This window comes from Lissotriton vulgaris, chromosome 8, assembly GCF_964263255.1.
Source record: "Lissotriton vulgaris chromosome 8, aLisVul1.2, whole genome shotgun sequence".
Taxonomy (NCBI): domain Eukaryota; kingdom Metazoa; phylum Chordata; class Amphibia; order Caudata; family Salamandridae; genus Lissotriton; species Lissotriton vulgaris.
This window is the reverse complement of record NC_141696.1, coordinates 217,502,151-217,529,064: the sequence shown is the minus strand read 5'-3', so window position 1 is coordinate 217,529,064 and position 26,914 is coordinate 217,502,151. Positions and strand designations below refer to the sequence as shown.

The following is a 26,914-nucleotide window of genomic DNA, read 5'->3' as shown; positions in this document are numbered from 1 at the left end:
AATCATGTCCGGAAAATCTGTTAGGAATTAAAACACTGAAGGCTCTAGGAGCTATAATATGCTGCTCCCCGGAGGGGGTTAGACTCTTTCTGCGGGATTTCAAGGGTCATTACGTCCTTCGTGAGTTTGACGTCAGATTGAAAAATGTACCTGATTACTTGTGGGCAAAAGGCCCAACTGATGTAGGATGTATGCACATTACACCATACCGCGTTACCCTCAAGGCAGGTGTTGTATTACCCAGAATCAGACAATACAAGTTACCACCCGATGCTGTAGCGGCTTTACTGAAAATCATTGAAGAGCTCATTGCCCAAGGAGTGGTCGTCGAGACCGACTCCAATATCTGTAACTCACCCATCATTCCGATTCTTAAACGTACTGATCCCAATGCACCGCCAGTATATCGGCTGGTGATTGATCTTCGAGAATTGAATAAATGCATTATCCCACAGTATCCTGTGGTCCCCGATATATCATCTCTCTTGACTGCTATTGATTCAGAAGCAACGTTCTTTACTGTAATTGATCTCAAGAACGCCTTCTTCAGCGTGCCTATTGATCCAGAGAGCCAATATCTCTTCGGATTCTGTTTAAATGGACGCAGTTTCAAATTTTCGCGCGCACCTCAAGGATTCACAGAAAGCCCCAGCATCTATAGTCAAGCACTGAAAAGACAACTAGATTGTATTCAAATGCCAGTTAACACCGCTTTACTACAATACGTCGATGATCTGCTGATCACCGCACGAAGTGAGCCCGAATGTGAAAAAGCATCACTGACAGTTTTACATTTCCTGGCCGACAAGGGACACAAGGTGTCTCCTTCGAAGCTACAATTCTGTGTTCAGCAAGTTGTGTACTTGGGTCACTTGCTGTCCAAAGTGGGGAGACAGCTCACTCCCGATCGCATTCAGTTAATTGTGAACATGCCGCAACCCAAGACACAAAAGGAAGTGCGGGCCTTCATAGGCCTCACCTCGTACTGCAGACAATGGATTCCCCAGTATGCATTTCTAGCTAAACCACTCATCCAGTTAACGACACAGGAGGCAGCGACTTCGACTGTCCTCCCTTGGACTCAGGAACACACACAAGCTTTTGAAGAATTAAAGAAAGTTTTATGCCAAGCACCAGTTTTAGCGACACCATGTTACAGCAAACCGTTTACACTTTTTGTTACAGAACGTGATGGCACAGCGTTGTCTGTCCTCACTCAAGACCAAGCAGGTTCACATAAGCCTTGTGCTTATTTTTCTAGTACATTGGATTCAGTAGCTCAAGCACTCCCTGCGTGCTTAAAGTCAGTAGCAGCAACAGCGCTAGCAATAAGACAAAGTGATTCAATTGTTTTAGGTCATCAGTTAACAGTTCAAGTACCACATTCTGTAGAGGTTTTGTTAAACAGAACCCAGACTCAACACTTAACTATAGCACGACTGACAGGTTATGAATTAACACTATTCCAGCCACACATAGAAATCAGACGTTGCAGCATCCTGAACCCAGCAACACTGTTACCTACAGTTATGACAGATCCAGCTCCGCATGATTGTATAGAAATAATTAATGCAGTAACTAAGCCTAGACGAGACTTAACAGATGTCCCATTGACAAATCCAGACCTGACACTTTATGTGGATGGTTCATGCATGAGAACAAGTACAGGAGAATTAGTGGCCGCGTACGCCGTGACCACTGAAACTGAAATTAAAGAAACACATCGTATTGACACACTGTCTGCTCAAGCGGCAGAGCTCATCGCTCTGACTCGAGCCTGTATTCTAGCCAAGAACAGAAATGTTAACATATACACAGATTCCCGCTATGCCTTCGGAGTTGTACACGACTTCGGAGTCCTCTGGCAAGAACGAGGTTTTCTGACTTCCCATGGGGCCAAGATCCAACATGGCCCCCTCATTCAAGCACTGTTAGAAGCAATACATTTGCCCTCGGGCATATCAGTCATGAAGTGTAAGGCACATACTAAAGTCACAGATTCTGTTTCCCAGGGTAACGACCTGGCAGACCAGACAGCAAAACATACAGCACTGACTCACACCCAGACTACTGATGTGACAAAGACAATAGTCCAGACCCAGTGTATGGCAGTTAGAGATCCCGCCCTAGATGTAATTGATATCCAGACACATGCTACTCCAGAGGAGATAAAGAAATGGACTGAACTAGGAGGGATTCAGACAGATCAAGGTTGGGTGACGAAGGGAAAATCTATATGGTTTCTCCCCGACTCAATGGTTCAAGTCATGATAAATACAGCACATAGTCCTGCCCATCTTGGAGAGAAAGCCATGTTAGACAGTTTACAGAATCTCTGGTACAACAAACACTTACGAGCAGCAGCAAAACAGAAAGTGCGTACTTGCATGATCTGTTGTCAGTTCAATCCAGGTAAAAGTGTCCCTGTTGAGCAAGGTGGATTTCATCCTCCCGATCACCCTTTTGAAGTCCTCCAGATGGATTATATCCAGATGAATAGCTGTAGAGGATTTAAGTATGTCCTTGTAATTGTTTGTGCTCTGTCCCGCTGGACCGAAGCATACCCAGTCCCAGACTACACTGCTCCGACCACTGCCAGACAGTTGGTTCGTGAATTTTTCCCACGGTACGGTTTGCCCCGTGTCGTGTATTCAGATAACGGACAGCCGTTCTCGTCCGAGCTGATGAGACAAGTTTCCCTCTTGCTAGGATATCAGTGGAGGTTCCACTGTGTCCGACATCCCGAAGCAGCTGGCCTTGTAGAAAGGCATAATCAGACACTAAAAATCCGTCTTGCCAAGATCTGTCAGGAAAAAGGGGTCGACTGGATAGTCGCCCTGCCCGTGGCACTATTCTACATGAGAATGGTCGCCCACTCGAGATCAGGGCTATCCCCGTACGAAGTGGTCTTTGGCAGACCGCCGAATATGTGGGGGACGCCCGTTCCGAAAAAGATCACTGATATTGATTGTAACATGTTGACAGATTACCTTGCCTCCTTGATGTCTGCACTCCAATCATGTCGTTCACAGGTTGCCGCAGCCTTCCCTGACAACACCGATGTAAAGGCGCATGAGGTCCGTCCAGGGGACCTGGTACTCGTCCGGAATTTCGACCGGAAAAGTCCGCTGGAGCCCCGCTGGAAGTCTCCAAAGACCGTTCTGCTTACCACCAGGACCGCCGTGAAAATCGAGGGGAGAAAGGGGTGGGTCCACACGAGTCACATCAAACTATGCAATGAACTAAAAAACGGACTGAAACAGGACTCTGACTCGTCCACCCCCACCAAAGACTGTGTTGAAGCACAAGACGTTACTGTGCCTAAAAGAGAAAAGACTCCTCAAGAACTTTACCGTATGAAGCTTCGATCTAGCAAGTCAGACAGTTTAATTGTTTAAGTCCTCCCCTAGGTGAATCGGTTAAATAGTTTCTGACATGTATCCCCTAGATCGAGTTAGAGAGAGAGAGGAAAAGAGAAGAACATATTGCAAATCACTTCGTAGTCACTGCATAGTGACACTAATAATCATGTTTATTCTGAGTATTCTAATTATTATTGCCAGCATTCTGCTTCCTATGTACTGGCCTATTTTCAGGCGTGAACAATCTGCTTACAATGTCTCTGCTGAACACACTTTTAGTGAACTTCCCGCACATGAACTCTCTTACAGACTTGCGCTGCGCAACAATACATTCATTAGTATGTTACACCATTCCCATCAGACAAATAATGCTACAGACTGTTGGATATGTGGCCGACTCCCTCCCTACCAGAATTACAAGGGAGCTCTGCCTCTCTTTCCGTACCCATTCACTCACAATGGCTCCTGTGGAGCATGGTTTAAAATAATTAATTCTTTAGATCCTGATATTGCTGTTTTCGATGGGGGCTGGGTTTGGGGAAACTTGAACTTAGTCCTGCTCAACGTCTGTTATCCTGATAAAGAGGGACTTCCCACTCGAATAGGAACTGATCTAGAAAATGAAGTATATGGATTAGGTAATTACACAATTAGCCTTATGATCCTCACTGTTGAATCTGAAACTGCTCCAGTTCTGCCCCATATGTTAGTACTACCAGTCACAGGTGAATTATGTGTTAGCAAGAAAGGTTCAGTACACGTAGGTCATAGTAAATGCACTACTGTGGTCGAGTTCAGTGACCATGGTAAATCGTCCTTTAAAGCTATCAGTCATTCCTACTTTGTTTGTGGTCATACCGCATACATACGTTTGCCTCCAGATTGGGATGGTACCTGTTACATTGCCTTCCTCCTGCCACCTGTTTTTCTAGCTCCCCCTGATTACCATAGAAATACGAATCTAGCACCGAATAGACCCAAAAGAGATATTCCCCTTGTCGACTACACAGAAACGGCATGGGAACAGTACACTGATTTCAATAAAGGATTCTTTTTCTTCCTAGGGCCTGTCCAAAACAGTAAATTAATACGCAGATTAACGAGAACACTCGAAGCAGTAGTGAACGAAACTGCCTCCGCTCTAGGTAACTTAACAGAGGAGCAGTCTGCTATACGGACTGTTGTCCTTCAAAATCGCCTTGTGATTGACGTCATCTTGGCAGATAGAGGTGGAGCCTGTAAGGTCATCGGGTCAAGTTGCTGTGTTTTCATTCCACAAAACGCACCATCTGTCTATCAAGCTATCACCCGTTTACATAAAATTGCAAATCAGATACATCAGAATCCAGGCACCTGGACTTGGTCCGGTTGGTTCTGGACTACGTTAACAGCTTGGGGATGGAAGATCTTATCCTTCCTAGGCATTGGCCTTGTTATAGTATTCAGTTGTTGCCTGTGCCTGCAGTGTGGGCCAGCGATATGTGGACTGTGTGCCACATCCTGCATTGAGCATTCCAGTTGCCTCTCAAACAGTCAAAGAAAGAAAGACGAACATATAATGTTACAAGAACAAACTGATCGATTTATGAGGATCGATATATCATGAAGGGTCCGTAGGGAACAAGGAGGGAATGAGGTAATATAAATTTTATGGTCATGTTGTGTTCCCTAGCGAGTACCCCACCGACTCCATGTACGAGTTAAAAGTGCATGTAACTTCCCTCCTGTACCAGCTATGAAGACGCAAATACATTTGCGTCCAACGTTAACTTGTCCTCTTTCAGACCCACCATGAATGGGTTTGATGGTCCGTTCCTAAGTATGCTATGCCAACGTCTTTTTGAAGTGTACTCCTACGTTTTTCAGCCTGGCTGAAAGTAGGCCCTGAATCTCTGCCACCGAGCCTCTTTTCTGGCTTCTGACTGCGAGGGCCTCTGCCCAAGCAGCCCCCGTACCCGTGAACTCTGACTTACTTCTAGCGCGGCCCTCCGTGCTCAGCTCAGCCTGCTGCCTGCCAAGATTGACTATAATCTTCGAGTTATCTGTTTTCCTCCCCGAAGATACATTCCAGCCTGCTAGCTTCAGTAAACATCCTTCCTCAGCTACAGGGCTAAAGGGCCGACCTGTCTTTATGCAAGTAATTCATAGCCTCTGTTGCCATGCTTCCATGGAAGGCCCCATGCCCCACGCTTCTCATACAGACACTCAGGCGCTTATACACGCACTCACAGCAAGTATAGAATAGCTTCTGCTCTAGAGACCTTTCTGCCCAGATAGCTTAGTTCCTAAACATCAGATATCAGATATGATAGAAGCACAAGTTGATCTGACATGCCAGACTTCTGTCTCTTTCCGCCAGTGTAAATGTCAAGTCCCCTGCACCCCGTCTATCACACGTCATGCAGCTGCGCGCGCATCCAAGCTTCCGATTTCTGCTGACATTGCAACATTCTGTTAGCACCACCCCTTGGTGCCACCCACTTGCGTCACCTATCAGTGACGTTTCTAGTTCACGCCTAGTTTACGCCTCTTGATGATGTACTAGCACCACGTGTATACTGTTATCTTGTCTTCTCTCAGCTGTTACGCCTCTTACATTGAACATTATGATGTAAATCAAGTATATAAGCTATGTATTGTCAATAAACGACGGCGCGCTCATCTATCCCTTCTGACATCCTGTGTGGTGGTCAGAACATGATATCCTGATTCCTTTATGAGGAATAAAACCCTTAGAAACTCTTACACCACGGACTCTGTTTTCCTTCATTTCGATTGAGTTATTATTGATTAAGTACTTATCTGCATAGAAATTAAGAGAGTAAATTAATTATTTACATCAACTTGCTGTTACTTCTCCTTTGCCTGGTCCTACTGCAATTAATGCTACTACCTCTACCACGATTGCTACTACATTTACTTCTGTTAAGGATGCTGTGTTATCGAGTGAGTGCATGGGCATATTTATTGTCCACCTTTTGTATGCCAAACCAGTGGCCTTTATGTGTTGGTAATCTGGGTTTTGAGATATTGCTATAGGTGCAATTAAAAGGCGTGTACAGTGCACTGAAAAGATGTATGAGTGAACAGGTAATGCATGAAATTCATTTTTAATACTGGGCTGTTTAAAGGGAAGTTTCAGGGGGAAACCCTGATGACATCATCCTATAGGGGTGTCCAAAGGTGTCTGGCTTGGGGTCCCTTTATGGAGTGAGATTCAGGCAGCAAGGCAAGGACTATAAATATATGGAAAGAACAAATCTGTCATAAATTTCTGATTTTGTTGCTTTGGAGTATCCAAATAGGGTGAGGGCAGAGCCTCAAAGCCCTAATAGATGTGCCGCTCTTGGGTCTGACCCATTGCCCCATGATGTGTGCTGTAGCAGGCGAAAGAGAAATGTGAACAACAAGGCAGACCAGTGGATGAAGAGAGCTGACGTTTGTGATATTAAAAGGCCTTGGCTAATGCCGGACTTAATCAAGACTGCAGTAAAACTGATTGGAGTTTGGATCCACAGTAGAAAAAGCTGGCAACCATTACAGTTGACCTGTAAAACTACCAAGCCTCAAATGTACTACCACACAGACATTATAGGACCAATCTCTGGAATGCCTGCCCTTGCTGCACTCCAATTGCATTTCATTAGCCCAGCACCCGCAGCATCTTTCATTCTTCGCCGGACTGCCGCATTCGTCAGCTCAGATGCGGGCTGTATATCCTGCGAACAGGCCTAATGAACTGCGCTGTCGGGCTAGCGAGCATGATTGCCCGCATTCTCATTTCATATTTTGTGTCATCTGTCACAGTGATTTCTACAACCTAGGAGTGGGGCCCAGTGATGAGGGTGTTACTGTACTTATCACTCTGAAGGAAAGATCCAATGTACCAATTTACTTGAAATCGATCAATAAAATGAGCATGTCAAGGCTCTGGACAGTCAAGGGCCGGCAGTTTTACAATGCTAGCCTTCTAAAAAATTATAGGGGGCGGTGTTCGGTGAGGTTTTCCAATTGAAATAAACCAAATTTAGCCTGCAAATGTTCACAGACTTGTTAACTAAGAGGCTAAGCAAAAGAAAAGTTGAAAGCAAAGAACATTGTTTTTAATAGTCACTTTGCTTTTTACTCTGTTGGTACGAAATATAAATTTTTTTCTATAAATTTACAACTCTCCTCTCAGACACATAAAATGAATACATATTTTACTTTAATGAGGAAGCAGAGACACACACCAAAGACTACTGAGGCCTAAATTGTGCTGCAATAGGGTGCTGCGGGAAATACCTCCATATGCATTGAGCGAAGAAAAGAAACTTACGCTGATGATGTATTGTATTGTATTTTATTGTAATTGCATTTATATAGCGCTCACTACCCCCAGACAAGGTGTTGAAGCGTTTTTTTGGCGAGTAGCATGTTACTCTGGAACCCATAAAGGATTAGTGGTGAATATGTCATCAACGACACTGAAATAGATGCTTTGCACCATGCACTGTTCACACGTAAGCAGTGGTTAGCATAGGATTTGGACCTGAGGTACATCCTCTACTAGAACAAGTTAAGTAAAAACAACCACAGAAAGTAAGCCATGTCAGATGCGTGCATTTGCATACAGCCCATTTGCACATGGTTTGACTTCGTGTTAGGTTTTGACAAACAGCTAAGTCAGACAATTATAGTTGCTCTGGTTGTGCAAAACGTTGGGGTGTTTGCTCTGGTTCACACCTGCCCCGGACCCGTGGACGCATTTGCTGGGGGTTGACACATGGTTGGGGCTAGTGCAAGATTTAGGCTCTGGCAGCCACCAATTCAAGTTGCCCTGTTGGCCAAGGAATGTCTTTGCACGGCAGCAATTCACCCACAATGAGTCCAGTTCTCTCAACAGTGGCCCACTCTTCTGAGGGGTATTTGAGGAAGGTTATGTGACAACTACAAGGCACACTAGGGTCAGCACCTCCGGCCAAAGAATGCAGTCACTTTCCCCTGCAGAATTGCAGGGCTTCAGTGGCCCTTCCCACCTACACCTTTTATTATTTCTATTAACCCTTCCATTCCTTGTGTGGAGTTTGACCCATCCTAGTCTAACCTTAGAAGGCCCTCTTTTAATGTGTTGGTCAGTAGGTTCAATGATCATTGTATTTTCGGACACAGCCAGCTATTCAGCATTGAAGAGGGTCACCCAATTTGGATTAACCCAAAAGCGTCTAAAATGGTGTCAGAAGAGTTTAACCAGAAGGCAGATGGGATGCTCCTTAATTCTAATTTTGTTCATCACTAAAGAACATTTATCAGTGATAAAAGGTAGAGTCTAGGTGGATATATTCCTCTGCCAGTCATGTTGTTCAACGGGGTAGGCTTGTACTTCTTGCTGTGACTGTTTGTGCAAAAAGAAGCCAGGTGCTTCCATCAATGAAATCACAGAGAGCAACAGCGGGCCCTTGATGCCGTACCTCACACCAGTTCCAACAATTAATTCCAATTGCCGTGCAAACAACCCCTACGCCAGCTGTTGAGTGGCATAACTGTGCTCCAGATCAGAAAATAGAAAAACAACGTTGGCGGTGCACAGCTCACAAAGACCAGGTAGCCAGAATTGTATCAAAAAATCACTTCTTTATTTAAAGTCAGTCAGATCACAATAGCCAACGTGTTTCGCTCCCACATTGAGAGCTTCCTCAGGGCGAAAAGATAGTAAACAGTCCAATTACAGTTCCCAAGTAAGTAAGCCAGTATGGTGAGTCGCTAGTTCAATTGTAGACGTGACGATGCCAAGTAATATAGCATGTCTTCATCCAAGTAGTCCTGGAAAAAAAAAACGTATCGGTACTGTTCCAGAAGCTGATGACGACTGTGGATAGGAAAGGTTGAAAGATGGTGTCTCACCGATCCCACGTTCTGTGGTTCCAACTGAAAGACGTCCACAGGTGAGGAACAGCACTACAGTGACAACAATTAGGGTGTCTTCTCTTCAAATAACAAGAAGAACAAGTCCAGTACACGGGAACGATACGTGACTACATTCTGGAATTACAGGCCCAGGACGATGGACTACGCGATGTAATGCATGCGGTGGTCTAGACTATTATTCGATAGATGATATCCTCCGAACTCACTTTTTAAAGTTTCCATTATAAGTGCACCCATAATGTGATGCAAACGCCGCTTGAAACTAGAAGTTCTCTTCCTGTATTGTACTGGATATATTTGCTAAAGAAATAATAGGGACTTGTTCTTCTTTTTCTTCGAAGAGAAGACACCCTAATTGTTGTAACTGTAGTGCTGTTCCTCACCTGTGGACGTCTTTCAGTTGGAACCACAGAACATGGGATCGGTGAGACACCATCTTTCAACCTTTCCTATCTACAGTCGTCATCAGCTTCTGGAACGGTACCGATACAGGTTTTTTTTCCAGGACTACTTGGATGAAGACATGCTATATTACTTGGCATCGTCACATCTACAATTGAACTAGTGACATAACCGTACTGGCTTACTTACTTGGGAACTGTAATTGGACTGTTTACTATCTTTTCGCCCTGAGGAAGCTCTCAATGTGGGAGCAAAACACGTTGGCTGATATTGTGATCTGACTGACTTTAAATAAAGAGTGATTTTTTTATACAACTTGGGCTACCTGGACTTTGTGAGCTGTGCACCCCCAACGTTGTTTTTCTGCATCCATCAATGATGTTGAGGTGCGCGCCCTGCTGAGATCTGAACAGCTTTAAGGGAATGACCTAATAGACAAGAGTCACAGAACCTGCTGCTGACCAATTCTCTAGTCTCCACAGTGAATTAGTGTTCTGATTGTGGCCCATGTGCAAACTTTATTCCTGCTGGGTTTACTTCCAGTTCCCTGAGTTCTATCGTCAGTAAACAGCATACAAATGGCCCAGCAGAAATAGTGGCTCGTCGCTGCTGGCTCCTGGGGGCTTCAGTCCTCGTTTACAATAATTTTTCTCTGGAGTGGTCTTTCAGCAATGAGAAGTTCCCAGCCCTACAAACCTAGATGACAGCCTCTATAGCGATGTGCTATTCCACTGGTCTTTGCTAGTGGTATTTCAGGTTTCAGTGTAGAAGTGAGTTACTTTTTCCTGTCTTACAGTCATTCAAACAGTTCCTCAGGGATACCTTGTTAAAGGATCCTACATTATAAAGCTAGACCAAAATCATGCTTGCCTTTTCGTTCTTAACCTTCTGAAACCACTGAAGTTGGCTGTGATTTTTCTAGAGAGGGAGGACCTTGCACTTGCCTGCTTTCAGCCTTTCTCCAACACTGTGGGTCCTCAAAATATCTTTAATCCTGTTTTTATGACAGCATGGAATGACACAGAGTTTTGGCTGGCATTCCTTCGCAAAATAATTCTGTAGCTGTCGTAAGATAGTTGTCAGGGGTTTTTAAAGTGTACACTATCATGTCCCGTATGGAAATGTTTGGGTTTATGGTCCTAATACAGGCTTATCCTTTCCCCTAAACATTTATGTATTCATTCATTCCTCCATTCATTTATTTATTTATATGTTGTTATAGCATGACAACACCTGGTACCATCAGTGCACCCTATAAAGAACAACTGTGGATATCAAAATTAATTAACATTTCTGAGGACTTCTGGAAGCAGTGGAACATCTAGTGGTGAAGAAGTGCAATACCCTCATGGCTCCAGACCATCCCCAAACTTTCTCAAGCCTTCTTAGACTCGGTGAAGTGGACAAAAAAAGTTATGTCAGCAAGCTTTCTCAATCATTTACATACTTGCTGCTGATGAGATCTTTGTATGTTCTGGATGTTGCAGATTTGAATTCAGACATAGTTACCTAGTCATTTTATTGTTCTTGAAGTGATTTAAAGGTATACATATTTCAATTATCTAATAATGATAATTATGAAAAGATTCTTTGTTAAGCTTTCCAGGAAAGTGCTATACAGATAAAACCCTATCATTAAGTGAGTTACTGCCCCAAAAAGTGTGTTGAGAATTATGGCCAGCATGATTGTTAAACTTTTGAGCTGTGTCCAGGATGCATTTTATTTCCATTAAATACAGATGAGAGCAATGAAAGAACAAAGCCTTCTCCTTCATATTATGGCTGAATTGAGTCAAGAAAGTCTGTACAGCGGGTCACTTGAGAAGAAACTCTAGACGTCATTGTTTCTTTAAATTCTATTAGTCTCCTTCATCATTTGTACAATGCCAAGAGAATATGTCAGGGCTTCCTACTTGAAAGTCATAAGATCACTCAGTGCATCCTTGCTCACTTGTGAGTTCTAGTACTACTACCTAAGGTCCCGATTCACAGAACTAACTTAAGATAAAATCCTAAACTTACTACCATTTTCGTATTCACAGAAGGCACTTACTCATTTTGGTATTCACAGAAGACACTTACTCATTTCGGTATTCACAGAAGTTAGGAGTCCTAACTTTAGGACTCCTAAATGCCTTCTGTGAATACCGAAAGTCTTAAAGTTAGGATTTTTCTCATTTTAGGAGTAGTAAACTTAGGACTCCTAACTTTAGTACTCCTAAATGCCTTCTGTGAATACCGAAAGTCTTAAAATTAGGATTTTTCTCAGTTTCGGAGTCCTAAAGTTAGGAGTCCTAACTTTACTACTACTAAACTGAGAAAAATCCTAATTTTAAGACTTTCGGTATTCACAGAAGGCATGTGAATACCGTAATGAGTAAGTGCATTCTGTGAACACCAAAATGGTAGTAAGTTTAGGATTTTGTCTTAAGTTAGTTCTGTGAATCGGGCCCTAGATTCCCAATTATTTGAGCTCCATGTGTTCACATACTCTAATCCAATACAAGGTTTCTTTAGGACCCTTCATAATGCAAGTAGCCGGCGATTTCATTCTTTTTTGTCTGGTTATCTGAATACTTTATTTGTGGAATGTTAAGTCTTCCAATGTTGAACAGCTGCAGGCTAGATATAGTGCTTATGGTGACGTACTTTCAAAAGGGCTGAATGACTTGCGTATGCATTCGAGCTATGTATTATGATTCTATTAATCCTATCTAAACATTTGAAGTAGAATGGTTATCCCTTTAGGGAAGCCTTTTCAGTACAAATATCCTCATTTATTTTGACTTCTTATATCAGTCCTCTTCTTCTTCTTTCAGACTTCTGACTTGAAGGAGCTGCAGTTTCTAGTAGCTTTAGGAATTTCTCTGGGGATCACTGAAGCTTGACAAGCCTTTATCTAAGAATATGGCCTTCCTCAGAGTCTCCAGAATATTCAACCTCAGAAGACCTACATTTCAGCATAGTCCTGATTGACCTACTGATGCTACTGATAGAGCCTGGAACCCTTTTGGCCTTCTCTGAAAGTTATAACTGACTTCAGTAGGACTGATCATATCATATATTAAAAATAAATAGAAGTCAGCAATCTCAGGTGGCACAAGGTTTTTGTGGGGCACCATCAGGTGCTCGGGTGATAAATAACATTATTTAAAATTACAATGATTTTGCCCCACAATTCACAGTCCTTTAAAATGTTCAAATTTCTTATCCCCTATTAATTTTCTAGGATAAAAAGTGTCATTTTCCTCAAGACTCTGGGCAGTTTTACAAAACCATTTTTGAGTATCTGAAGAAGTACCCCGGTAGTATTCATAAATGCCTTTGTGGAATAGCACTGAAACATCCAACTTCATGTCAGAAAAAATGCAAAGAAAGCACAGTCTTTTTTCTATTTGAACTAATTGTATATAATGTTCCCTGAATATTCCCATTTTAGATGTTTACTAGCCAGTTCACAAGGCATTTATGAGTCGGTGTAGTAGAACTTCGTAAGTACTTCTTCACGCTCTCATAAATGACTTTGTGAATTGACCGGTCTGCATCAGGTTAGAATTCTGTTTTTGTAAGTTTATGAGGGTTTTATATTTTCTTTGACACCCTTGTAACGTTCATTCATGGGAGCCCCAATAAAAGGGATTCATTTCCTCATTTATGGAATGAGGAGGACTGTCCTTCAGGATTCTTTTCCCTTTGATCTTAAGAACTTTTACAACGGGTGGTGAACAGTATCCATTTCTAAGTGTAAAAGATAACACATATTAAGGCCATCTGGAGTAGAACTTTTTTCAATAGTTAGAGCGGATCATGCAGAGCAGTATCTCCAATATATATAGAATGACATCTCTAAGGGTTATGACGTAGGCTGGAGTTGAAATTCCTGTCTTCAATAGCACTCGTTTGCAGCTACAGGTAAGAGCGGTGGGGCCGGCTTGGGTGTGCGGTCCGAGAGACAAGAGAATAATTAATATTCCCTTGTGGTTGTCTCTCAAAATCCACCCCAGCCGGCCCCACTGCCCCTCTCCTCTAACCTGCAGCGGCCCCGGCTGCTCGTTTGGGATGGGACAATTAACAAGACATTTGCTAATGCAATCAGGATGGAAGAAGTTAGAAGACCAATTAGGCCAGGTCTTGAACTTGTCAAAATGATTACTCAAGTTGACTGATACATCAACCAAGAAACTTGCCCAAGACTGTGCTCACTAGCTTTTAAAAGGTAACACAAAGCTATTAACCTCACCTTTGTTCAATTGCTGTTATCTGTTATTTCCTTAGAGAATGTTAAACTTCAAAAATGTCTTTCTCTTAGAATGCGGTGTAGAGGTCTGCACCATTCTGTTATGCTAGTTTATTTGTTTTTTTGTGTGAATTACAATAATATTGCAACCTGGCGTTTGCATGCAAGTATTTAACAGTTTAAACAAGTGGATGTTTTCAGAGGTAGGTTCCAGGCTAGTGAAATAAAAGAAGCAGACCCCATCTGAGTGAGGCAAAACTAAGGCTCTAACACTGATATTGCAATTGTTTATCTCAAATTACTAGATCGTTTGGAATGTAGAAGCTTATCTTGTTGAAAAGGACGGCAAGTTACAAAGTGGACAATCCACATGACAATGTGCATTTTGACACCAGGAGCCAATGTAATTGCCTTAAAGTTAGTACAGGAACCATGTGATGATTGTATTGGCGTTCTATGCAATAATCATACTTCCATAGTCTCCTTATAAGATATACAGGAAGAATGTAGTAAATGCCGTTGGCATAATCTACTCCCAACTACATTTTAGAGATGACAGATTGTACCTGTTAAGAGTGCTGAGATGAGGAAAGAGTTCTTTAACACCTTGGGTGCTTCAGAAGATCTTCTGAGGTGCTGGTCCATAATGTAAATGGGTGTGGTCATGACGAGCTCAGCTCGTCATGAGCACACGAGAGGTATACCTCATGACGAGCTGTGCTCGTCATGAGCATCAAAGGGGTTAAAAGATTTTGTAAGGAAGAACACAATATTGACTCTCTGTGGCACAGAAACAGGAGTCTGTCAGAACACCCAGATGATTATACTGTCCCATGAAGAGCAGGAACCAAAGGCATAAGAAAATAGTTACTACCTGAAGGCCAGTATATTCCTACAAATGATTTTAGGAAGAAATTAATTAAGTTCCATTGAGTGATCTAATAATGCTAAAGTTTTTCAAATAATCTGCATTAGTCAACATGATTATAGCTTTAATGTCGCAAACAAATTTGATCTTGTACTTGTTAGTCTAATTCTGACTATGAGGGAGATGTAGAATGCTCATTCCTGATTGATGTGTAAATGGAGAGCAATCAATGCACCCAAGTGCCGTACTGTAATAGTTTTTGTTGTTTCAATGTATGCTGTTGTTGCAATGGTAATGAAGAGACTTAAATAATATTCATTGTCTTTGCCACTAACCTATGGCTCAATAAGCACGATTAATCCAGAATTTACAATGGTGCCTTCTCACGATTTAGAAGCACAGAATGCGTTTAGACTTTTTCGTAATTTGCTTATGCATATTATTTTAAACTATCTGAAAACAATAGTGAATGCCAACAAATCTGAAGGTCTGTAGGTTTTCTCCACCCTTTGCTGGTGGGCAAATGCAGAATGACCAAAAACCCACCCATGCACGTACATTTGCTCTTGCTACAAAATTCCACCATACTGATGTCATTTTCACGTGAGCAAATCCCATTTAAAGGTAACAAATCCCACCAGATATGATTCTTTTACAAATGCATTAACTTGTGTACCTAAGACGAACTTAAGTTCACAAGTACTTAGGTGGGGAGAGGAGTTGGCCTAACGTCTAGGGCGGTCAACCTCAAATCTGGGGAGCTGGGTTCGAGTCTCGGCAATGACGCTGAACATCCTGTGATTCAGAGCAAATCACTTAATCTCCCCGTACCTAACAAAAATGAATGTGTCCTCATGGTGTAATGCAACTGGTGCTATGTAAAGTGCTCTGATATCTGATTCGGGTCAAGTTTGCACGATATAAAACTCAGTAAAAAATAAAATTTAAAAAGTAGCTTTCTGAATAGAGTCCAAGGTGATACTAATTAATCAGATAAATAGTTTGGGTCAGGTTTGTAAAGTAATCGAATTTGTGGTTGGAATTCTCAAAGGGAGTTATTAATATTTGAGGACTTTCCCAACGTCACATTTTCTCTTAATGTTGTACTCCTCTCAAAGATTTTTAAAGCCGCAAGACAAAATGTGGTTTGTCATTTGGACAGACTCTTTCCTCTTGTAGTAAGGCAGCTTTGCAGCCATTTGCTGCAATCTGCTTGTCTCTGGTAGGCACATGCGATGGCGCCGTAAGTCAGTTGCTTACAATGTCCTCTGTGTTGAGCCAGTCGCTCTGTTGAGGAACATCTACTAGTTTTGCAGCTGTTCTGCATTTGTAGGATTATGATTAGTGTTGAAAAAATAGGTCTAGCTGGGGAGTGGCAAAAGCCAGTGGAAATGTTATGACTAACTACAGGGCTATACCTTGGAGGTCATTGTTAATTCTCACCTGCTTTTCACAACCAATTAAAGTAGTAGACTTTAGAGCTAAAACAACAAAGGTTCAGGAAGAAACATTCAAATGGGTGTGAAAAAGTCTGAAACACCTCAAAATTTACAAGTTCACATTAAAATCTATTTTCCATATGGAGGAAAAATGAATAATTAACACATGAAAATTAGATCCACATTTTCACTTTGCAAACACCTGGGAGAAAATAGTTGGGTGCAGGCATACTTTTGGAAATTTATGACTTGCCTATATTTCTTAGACCAATTCTTGGGATTTTTATGAATCCTGAAAATTGTAAAAAATAAAAGGAATCCATTTAATAAGAGGAAATCCGTGATGGACCAATTCCCAATTTTTTCTAATGAATCAGCCCTTTGTCTGGTAGGTAGAACTCAGTAATCATATCAGGGCTCACAGCAAATACATAAATACCTTACTTTAAATTCTGAAATTTTAAAATTAGGAAAAACTACCCCAACACTGTGTACTTCTAGTGAGAAGATTAACCTTACTGTTAAAATGTCATAGCTCCCTGCTGCAAACTGCTTCCTGGAAGACACCATCCCTGTTTTAGGGTCAATGAAGAACTTCCCGTCATCGTTGCCGTCGGTGATGCTGTACGAGATCTCCGCGTTGGGGCCTTCGTCTCTGTCAAAGGCAAACGCCCTGTATATTGGTTCCCCGCGCTTCTTGCGGTCTCTCTCAGGGAGCTTGATCTGATAGACTTTCTCTGGAAATTGAGGTTTGTTATCGTTTTCATCCAGCACTTGAACCACCACCCAGACCGTTGATTGCTTAGGAGAGGGCCCGCCATCCGTGACTGTCACCTGTAATCACATAGGAAATAATGACAACAGTTTAAATGCAGTGGCATCTTTTCCATCTCTTTATCACACATTTGTTTTCCATTTGGAAGGGAGACATCTTTCATGGCCCCAGTCATTACCTTGAGTGTGACAGTTAATTTACCCAAATACTCCTTTATTGGCCAATGCCCCTTCATGAATCATAGCTTTGAAAAGAAGTAAACCTCTGCTGTACACAGAAGGGTATATCTGCTGCTTCAATATAAATCCCCTTTACCATTGTGTCCACAGTCTACTGCATTCTAAATAACACAATGCCACTGAGAGAGGAGCGAGTGACACAGAGATTTTCCCTTTTACATCTTTTTAAAGTATAGTAGCAATATTCTGTGACTGTTAATACGTCATTAACATAGATTCAGGGTAGTGGTGTGTGCAATTCACATGATTTGACTTTGTGTAATTTCGTGAAAGTCTGCAAAAAGTCATAAAGGTATAGGAATCCGGCATTTAGCTCTATATTGTAGTGAAAAATATGTCCTTATGTCAAAAATGCAGTAAAAAAAATAGTGCAAAAAACACAAAAACTAATAGCTATTCGCATTGTTTCATGCTCATTCATGGCATAATAACACTAATTCATTAATTTTGTTTAACAAGCGCATTGCAAAATTCCCGAAATTATGTGAGATTATGCCCACATAACAGAAATTTTCCCTGTGCCTTGTTACAAGTCTTTATTTAACACAATCGTAGCCCACAGCGGTGGGCCATATATACAATTATAGATGAGTAACAGTGAAATGTTTTTCACTGAGGGGTTCTGAGTGACGTCAAATAGACAACGATAGACACACACCTGACCCTGTCATAAGTGCTGATCTCAAGCATATGGTAACCATTTCTTGCATACATGGGTATACCCCTGGTATTTATTAGGATAATTAGAGCATTTCTGATGTGGTGTTGTAACACCAACTGTGGCATAAAAGTCATAATTCTGTAAATATTGCAAGAAGACATGTCATGATGATGCCCACTCTCGGTATAGTGCTAATCGGGGTAATGCTGTGCATTCTTGCTGTAGTCTGGGCATTCATGATTTGAGGGTGCCACTCCTGACCTAACGCTAGCACAGGGATTCTAGTGGTAATTCTTGGAAAAGTGAGTGTAGTCATGGCGTGATGGTGCCTATCACTTGTGTGCAGCTGTCTTTATAATTCTGGCATAATAGAGGTATTTCCTGGCATATTGGGCCAATCTATTACACAATGACCCCCAGTCTGTGGATACTGTTGGCCCTGGAATACTGGAGGTAATTCCTGGCATAGTATAGACATCCATGATATGATGGTGCTCACCACAGGTATAATGCCGGCTACGACAAAATGGGTGAGTTCTTGCAATATTATAGAAATAATGATGAAATCTGCCCAATATATTGACTTCCACAGTATGATAATGTGATACATGGGAATGCAATGCAGAATGTATCCATACGTGTACTAGTATGTGTGAAAATGAGAAGCTGAGGTTTGGACAAACATGTATTTACTAAGAAGAAAAGCTGGTCTTTTGAACGAAAAATTGTGCTTATGAGAATGGCAAGATTTTGATTTGGGGAAAGTGTAGATAGCTAAAATCAAATTTAAACAGAGCAATGGGTCTTCACTGACCAAGAGGAAATGTAATACTCATTGTATTGAAGACTCCTATAATGAGTGTGTCCATAATTCTCCTTTGACTCCAATCTTCTTTAGCAGCAGAAATTAAACACCCTGTCAGTGCTCTTTTAAAATATGATGACAATTAACTTCTAATCTCACATCTGGAAACAGATGGTTTCAATTTACTCCCTCTCAGCAGGACTCTGTAAAGATGTCTGCACTAAAATGTTGACTGCTGTTATCTTTTTAATAGAACTAGAATCACGTTTTATTCCTTCATCTACGTTAAGACTGATCATAAACAGTGTTTTCAAGTGGCACCCCAAAAACGTATAACGTCAGCGACCATTCTACAAGCCAGTAGCTCAACCACTAAAACTCCAGGGAACCTAGGTGCAGAAAGATGGAAACCTCTGTATTCTGCCTGCATGCCAAATAGTGCATATTTTGTATCCCTTGAAACCAATGTTAGCACTGTTTTCCTCACCCTTTCCTTGTGGCTAGCAGCTCAGTTATACATATAGAAGGCACTCTTTGTTTTAATGTTTAGTATATGAGTCACACTAACGGGGCCATCTTTTTCCCCCTTTTACTGATAAGAACTGTATTTTGTATGTAATTTTATTGTATCGTGTTTTAAATGAGATTTGGATGCTGTGAAACTTTTATGGTTTTCTATACGTGAAACCGAATAAAGTTATCTTTGATAGGTGTCGATTTGTTACATCTTGGAGCTAACTTATTTTGCATATTTATGTATAGAATGTGATATCATGCATATATAGCGATTTTGCACATAGCAACTGCATTGAGGCAGCAGTTTTGCACATAACCTGCGGTATTTAGCAATAGACAATTGAGTTTAACATGGATTATTGGGACTTATTTAAAAATTTGCCATAATTTGCACATGTGTTTTTCAGCATTCAGGCTGTAATATTGCACAATTAAAAGTGATTTATTAAATGCATATGTATATATAGTTGTATAGATGTACATATATATATTTTTTTTACTGTACAGAATATTTTATCATGTACATAGATGTAAATAGTTTTAAATATGTATAATTATTTACAGTGCAAAACTATTACTATGTTAACTTATTGCGCAGGTTTGCACGTGTCTGCTATTTGCACCGTTAATGCATTTATGCTGTTAGAAATTGTGGAGACAATTGAGCCACGCATGATAACTTTCAAATACTAAAAATGAATTGTTAGTAAATGCTGCCCTCAAAAAGAAGTTGCCGTTCACTACACTTACTCCAGTATGTTTTCACTTTCTATTATCACGTGGTGTTCAAAGTGAAAAAAATGAGTACTTAGGAATGCCTCGTACCAGATGCCTGTTATGTGATCAAGGGTAGCTTCTACCCGAAACGCGTCATGCCGAATAAAACCAAGAGGAGTAAATAAACCTACTTGTGTACTGGAGAGAGGTCTGGTGGTCCGTAATTTCTGCATGCCGCATTGGAGAAGCAGGAGTAGTTTGTATATATATATATATATATATATATATATATATTACCTACTGGCGATAGCCAGTAGGTATATATAGTTAGGATTTTTTTCCTATGGGACTTTTGAAAATTCTATGTCTAATAACTTTGGCGTTTGTGGACGGAATCGGCTGAAATTTTCAGGAAAATGGCACATTTTGTTTCTGAGCAGCTCCTGAAAATTTGGGGGGGGTTCGTCAAGGGGGGGCCGTGAAAAAAGGGGGGTCCCAAAACGCGTTTTTCCCATGTTAATTTCCATAGGGCGGTTGGACTCACTTTTAGCCCGAACGGCTGAATGGATTTTCACGAAACTTGGCAAAATTGTAGGGACTGTTAGCCCGATGTGCCTTTGCTAGGTCTCAATATATGTGCTTCAGTGGATTTTGAGAAATTAACGTTTAAATCAAGATATATATCTGTAACAGCGCTCCGGGCAGCGATCCGGTTAGCGAACTTTTCGCGTATCGGAACTTTGCAAAGCGAAGCTGATTGGCTCTCCGGTGTCTGTCAACATTCTAAACAGTCCGGTGCGGCCGCCATCTTGTCTCTCGGTAGGATCGAGAGACAAGAGGAGGCCAAAACAAAGGGGGAAATGAAGGAAAGGGGGCAAGGTAGACCCCTCCTGACCCCCTGGGATTGATGAGGGGGATATTATAGAGCCACGCCGGGCCCAAAAAAAAAAAAAAAAAAATCCGATTTTTTCGCCGTAGAGACGCGTCTTGGTTCGCGAACCGGGCAGCTAACCGGGCAGCTAACCGGGAAGCTAACCGTCAGTGTAACGGGAGTCTGAGGAGTAGCTGATTGGCTGTCAATATTGTAAACAGTCCGGAGCGGCCGCCATCGTGTCTCTCGGTAGGATCGAGAGACAAGAGGAGGCCAAAACAAAGGGGGAAATGAAGGAAAGAGGGCAAGGTAGACCCCTTCTGACCCCCTAGGATTTATGAGGGGGATATTATAAAACCACGTGGGGCCAAAAAAAAACAAACAAAAAAATCCGATTTTTTCGCCGTAGAGACGCACCTTGGTACGCGAACTGGGCAGCTAACCGGGCAGCTACCGGGAAGCTAATCGGCAGTGTAACGGGAGTCTGAGGAGAAGCTGATTGGCTGTTATCATTGTAAACAGTCTGGAGCGGCCGCCATCTTGTCTCTCTGTGGGATCGAGAGACAAGAGGTGGAAAAAAAAAAGGTGTAAATGAATGAAAGGGGTAAGGCAGACCCCTCCTGAACCCCTAGGATTGATGAGGGGGCTATTAAAGTTCCCTGGGGGGTGAAAAAAAAAAATTTGCGATTTTCGCGGTAAAGGTGCTTCCTGGTACGTTAACCGGGCAGCTAACCGGCAGCGTAACGGGAGTCCGACATATTGTGTTTTTTGAACGTTTGTGATATGTGCACGTGTGGATTTTGTCTAATTAAGGTTAAAAAATATATATATATCTTTAAGCGTGTTCTGGCGCGCTTACGTTTTGGGTTTGGTTTGCGCTGCAGAGACGATACGTCACGGTTATGCGATGCATCATGAGGCGTCTCACGGGCTACGTGATACGTCACTTAATAAAGAATATATTTTACAGCTATAGATATTAGCTTTTAAAAAACCAATGAAATTCACAGAAAAAACCATAGGTTATAGACCATATATAGTTAGGAATTTGCATTTACAAAACCTTGAAAATTCACTGAAAAAAACATAGGTTATAGACCATATATAGTTAGGGATTAGCATTTAAAAAACCTTATTTTATTTGCACAAAACCATTGAAATTCCATATATAGTTAGTTGCACTAACTATATATCGCGGACCCGCAATCCACTGCTAATGATGTCACATATTACATCATTCATGACATGGTCAGTGACATCACTGATGACATCACTGATGACATCTCAAATGACATCACTGATGACATCACTGATGACAACACCCAGTGACTGTATGTTTCTGTAAAGTTAAAATATGTCTTACATATTGAAGAATGAGTGGATGTATAAGTGTCTGGATGAAGGATTTAGTAGGTGCATGACTGACTGTATGAGAGAATGATTAAATGTGTCTCACTGAGTGCATGGGTTAGTGATTAAAGTGTCTTAATTTGGCAATCAATATTTATGTTCTTCTGTAAACTGCTGCATGTTTAAATCAGTAGCTATATCAGTAACTATATGGGTTATTGAATGGTTGCCCAAGTATTTGTATGGGAGACTGAGTGTGTGTGTGGGTGGCTGGGAGGTGTATAACTCTGTGCATAGATGTGTGAGCGGTTGATTCCCTAGGTGTATGGGTTCAAAAGTGCATGTAGAAACAGCTGTATGGACAGTTGACTGTGTGCATGAGTATATTGGTGAGTGAATGGATATCTCAGTTCTACATGTCAAAGTAAGTACATATGTAAAGCACACTCCATGTGAGAGTTGACATATATAAATAACTGAACATAAGAGTCAGTGAATGTGAGAGTGGCTGTATGAATCATTGTGAACTTGTATCAAGGATTGTATAAGAGAGTAAATATGTGTTAGTATATGTTTGAATAAGTAAGGTGTGTATAACTGTATAGTTAAGGAAATGGAGATGTGATTGATTCTTTGCATGACTGAATAGGTGTGTGAGTAACTCCATGGATGTGTGACAGTCTGTGAGTGCCTGTTTACACTGAGTGTATCAAAGGTTATATTAGAGTCTGAAGATGTATTATCACATAAATGATATCATCAGTGATGTAATCAGTAATGTCAAATGAGATGTCAGTGATGTCATCAGTGATGTCATTTGAGATGTCATCAGTGATGTCATCAGTGATGTCATTTGAGATGTCATCAGTGATGTCATCAGTGATGTCACTGACCATGTCATGAATGATGTAATATGTGACATCATTAGCAGTGGATTGCGGGTCCGCGATATATAGTTAGTGCAACTAACTATATATGGAATTTCAATGGTTTTGTGCAAATAAAATAAGGTTTTTTAAATGCTAATCCCTAACTATATATGGTCTATAACCTATGTTTTTTTCAGTGAATTTTCAAGGTTTTGTAAATGCAAATTCCTAACTATATATGGTCTATAACCTATGGTTTTTTCTGTGAATATATATATATATATATATATATATATATATATATATATATATATATATTTTGTCAAAAAGGAGCGCCTGTTATGGAAGAGCCCAACCAGGTTTTTCAATAGCCTCCAATTATTTATTGCAATGCCCAGCAAGGAAAGTTCATTCTCATCACAAAAATTCAATTCGCAGAACGCCGACGCGTTTCGTTTTCAAACTTCTTCAAAGGCGGCGGAAGTAGAGTGTAACACACGGCGTCGCTGCAACGCCGTGTGTACAGGGACAGGTGCCGATTTGTTGCAAGTAAGAATGCCAGAGGGGATTTGTTCTTTGGCACCACCACCCACTGGGGGATTACTTTAAGTGAATTGACAGTGTTCATACAGCGACTCACTGAAGGAAGAAACAATTGGGCACTACAGGTACCAGGAGGCCTGTTCAAGGCCACGCCCACCAGGGCGGGTACTTTTTGAGACACATGGGTGCTTTTAAAAACGGCTGTATGTTACACTCTACTTTCGCCGCCTTTGAAGAAGTTTGAAAACGAAACACGTCGGCGTTCTGCGGATTGAATTTTTGTGATGAGAATGAACTTTCCTTGCTGGGCATTGCATTAAATAATTGGAGGCTATTGAAAAACCTGATTTGGCTCTTCCATAACAGGCGCTCCTTTTTGACTCAATATATATATATATATATATATATATATATATATCCAGTCTTGCCAAACTCATCCGATACGATATATATATATATTGCCACAATATTTCTCCCCTTCGAGGAAGAAAACACGGAGTCGCATTCAAAACAAATTCCAGCACTGCACTGCGGTTAAGTTTCTTTTGTGATTTTATTGATCCATGGGGTCAAAAACAAAAAACCAACGCGTTTCGACAGCGTCCGCTGTCTTGTTCACGGTTAGTTTGTGTGTGGAGCTCTCATTATTTTGAAACATTTCCTGAAACTACAGGTACCGCCCACTTGGGTGTATCTTGATAGGCATTATGGGATTTGTAGTTTTTACACATCTAAGGTATTTTTAGAATTTAAACAATTCATCGCCCTTTCCCAAAATTTACAATTACCAATTTAATGCCTCATTGATAAATTGTATATCATTTAAACAGTATTCAAACAATATTCAAACAATTTTCAAACAAAAGTCCTGCCCTCCAGTGGGCTATTTGTCGATCTGCCTCATATTGTTGGCATTGTGGGATTTGTAGTCTTGGGACATATTTACATAACCAGAACATTTTGAACCATTAGTCAGCGTTTCCACAATTATGTAATTACCCATTTGGTACCATAGTTATACAAAAAACTTTTTGTGCTTCATTGCAATTTCATGTTTTGAATACAAGAATCCTGCCCTCCGGTGGGCTAATTTGCAATTTGCTTTAGCTTGATTTACGTGAGCTCCTAATGCCAAGGAGTGAAGGAAGGTGATGTGCGGGAATTATAAAATGTTACGAATGTGAAAAATTAAACAAGAGCGATTTTAAAATTATGGATAAGAGAGAGGAGGCAGAACATTTCTAGCATAGATATTTTGATCAATAAAATCACAAAAGAAACTTAACCGCAGTGCAGTGCTGGAATTTGTTTTGAATGCGACTCCGTGTTTTCTTCCTCGAAGGGGAGAAATATTGTGGCAATAGAAAGCAGTTGGGCTCAACTGCGGGAGTGACGCGACCACATTTGCAGCGCCTACCTGGGAAAGGAGGGAGCCATAAGGAGGAGATACGGTTTTCCCTGAGGTGCTCGCCGGCAACGTGACCTGGATGGTGACCGAAGCTTTCCTAAACAGCCAGCGGACGGAAGAGAGTGATCGCTTGCCTGCCGCGGGGGGAGACTCCAAGGTAAGAGTGAGTAATCACCAAGTACGCCTGCTGAATGTAAATGGATAAACGCTTGAAACGGATGAACACAATACATGCAATCGCATAAACCGGCTAAAGTGGTACAGACGTTGTTTTAGAAAAGCCAAATAACGGACATGATTATTGCAATAACAAGCCTACTAGGACCCAGCAAACAAATCACCCGATATTATTGACTTTTCAAAATAGCGCTAAATTCAAATCTAGCCATCAATAGCACTGCTGCACAAAAATCGATTATCCAAAAGAGGGGGTATCAAAACCAAAGAGGTAAAAATGGATAAGCGGGATGCAAGGAGGAAGGAACAAATAGCCGCAATGTTTGAAAAAAGAGATAAAAGTAAACCCACAGAAAGCAATAAAGAACAAACAACGACCAAAAATGACACAAAGGACAAACTCAGACTTTGGGAAAAACTTAATAAGAAGGAAATAAACAAATCATGGGAATTGATTTCCTTACAACAATACCTGGAAGTAGAGAGGGTCCCTCGGGGACTGCGCATCCTTCTCATGCCCAGCCAAACGGATGTTTCTAATGACTTACTTCAAGAATGGGGTGAACACACTCTAAACTCTTCTCTGGGATTAATAAAAATACTCGTGAAACATATCGACATCGCTCTTGAAAAAATAAAAGACCAATTACGAACACTGGAAAAGGAATTGGATAGTCTCAAGCTTAATCCAGAAATGACCAAATTCAAGGAGGATTTATCCAAACAAATTGAAAAGCATGAGGAGGAGGTGAGGGTAAGAAAACAAACGAAATTTGAAAGAGATGCAAATGATTACGCGCAAGGACGCATCTTCACATTTGCACGAAAATACGACCCTTTCAAGCAGGCAAAAGCCAGCGCAGCAAGCTCCTCATCGAGTATGACATCCCTGACATCACTGGACTTCAGCGAGGATGATTCAAACCTTGACCCACAACAGAGAGCTTTTTTAGGAGATATGCGCCTGGTTCTATCACAAAGGCAGTGGGAACACAACCATGGGGCGCAAAGAAATCCACGTGGCAGAGCAAGAGGAAGAGGAAGAGCATGGCAACCCAGACCCAAGTTTACAAACCAGCATCAAGAAGAAGCCGCAGGAGGAAATACATCCGAAAAATTGGGCACGGAAACAAGATTAATGAAGCAAAAGAAGGGGAAATAAATGAGGATTTACAAATAGTCAATCTCTCGGGAAGATCTATCACAGCCGTGGAAACATCATTACTCAAGAAGGGAATAAATTACTGTCCAACTCAACGGATGGACATGGCACAAACACGGATTGACCTGTACCTATATATACGAAAAATCAAATTGGCAAAATTCTTCGAGGAACGAAAAAATAAACCTAAAATACCGAAGATACAAATAAAACCAACCTCAACTCTACAGGTAAAACAAGCGGAGGCATACATGACAGTGTTAAACCTCAATGCAGAGGAAGGTCAGGAAATCAGCATTGATAACGCCATAACCCAACTAGGGGCTGGAACAAGCAATTTGAAACCGAAATCCAAATTTTGTCCTCAGCTAGCACCTGGTAACAAGATAGACATCTTTCAGGAAGCAGTCATTCACGACTTGTACAAACTAACCAAAGTTTTTGGAAAAGACAACTTATCCAAACAGGAAAGAGAAGCCCTAACCTCCCTAAAAAATTACCAGTCCTTCGAAATAAAAGCAGCGGACAAAGGGGGAAATATAGTCCTATGGAATAAAAGCTTGTATGTGGAAGAAGCCATGGGACAATTGAACAATTCCACATACT

At 41.3% G+C, this 26,914-nt stretch overlaps 1 protein-coding gene across 1 annotated transcript in view; it reads right to left on the bottom strand.

The window, feature by feature from the left end:
• Positions 1-26,914, bottom strand: part of FAT3 (FAT atypical cadherin 3) — a 764,758-nt gene that overhangs the window by 222,710 nt on the left and 515,134 nt on the right. The window contains exon 5 of the mRNA XM_086933989.1: positions 16,735-17,049. Within this exon, the coding sequence (XP_086790115.1) occupies positions 16,735-17,049 (315 nt within the window). The remainder of the gene's footprint in view (positions 1-16,734; positions 17,050-26,914) is intronic.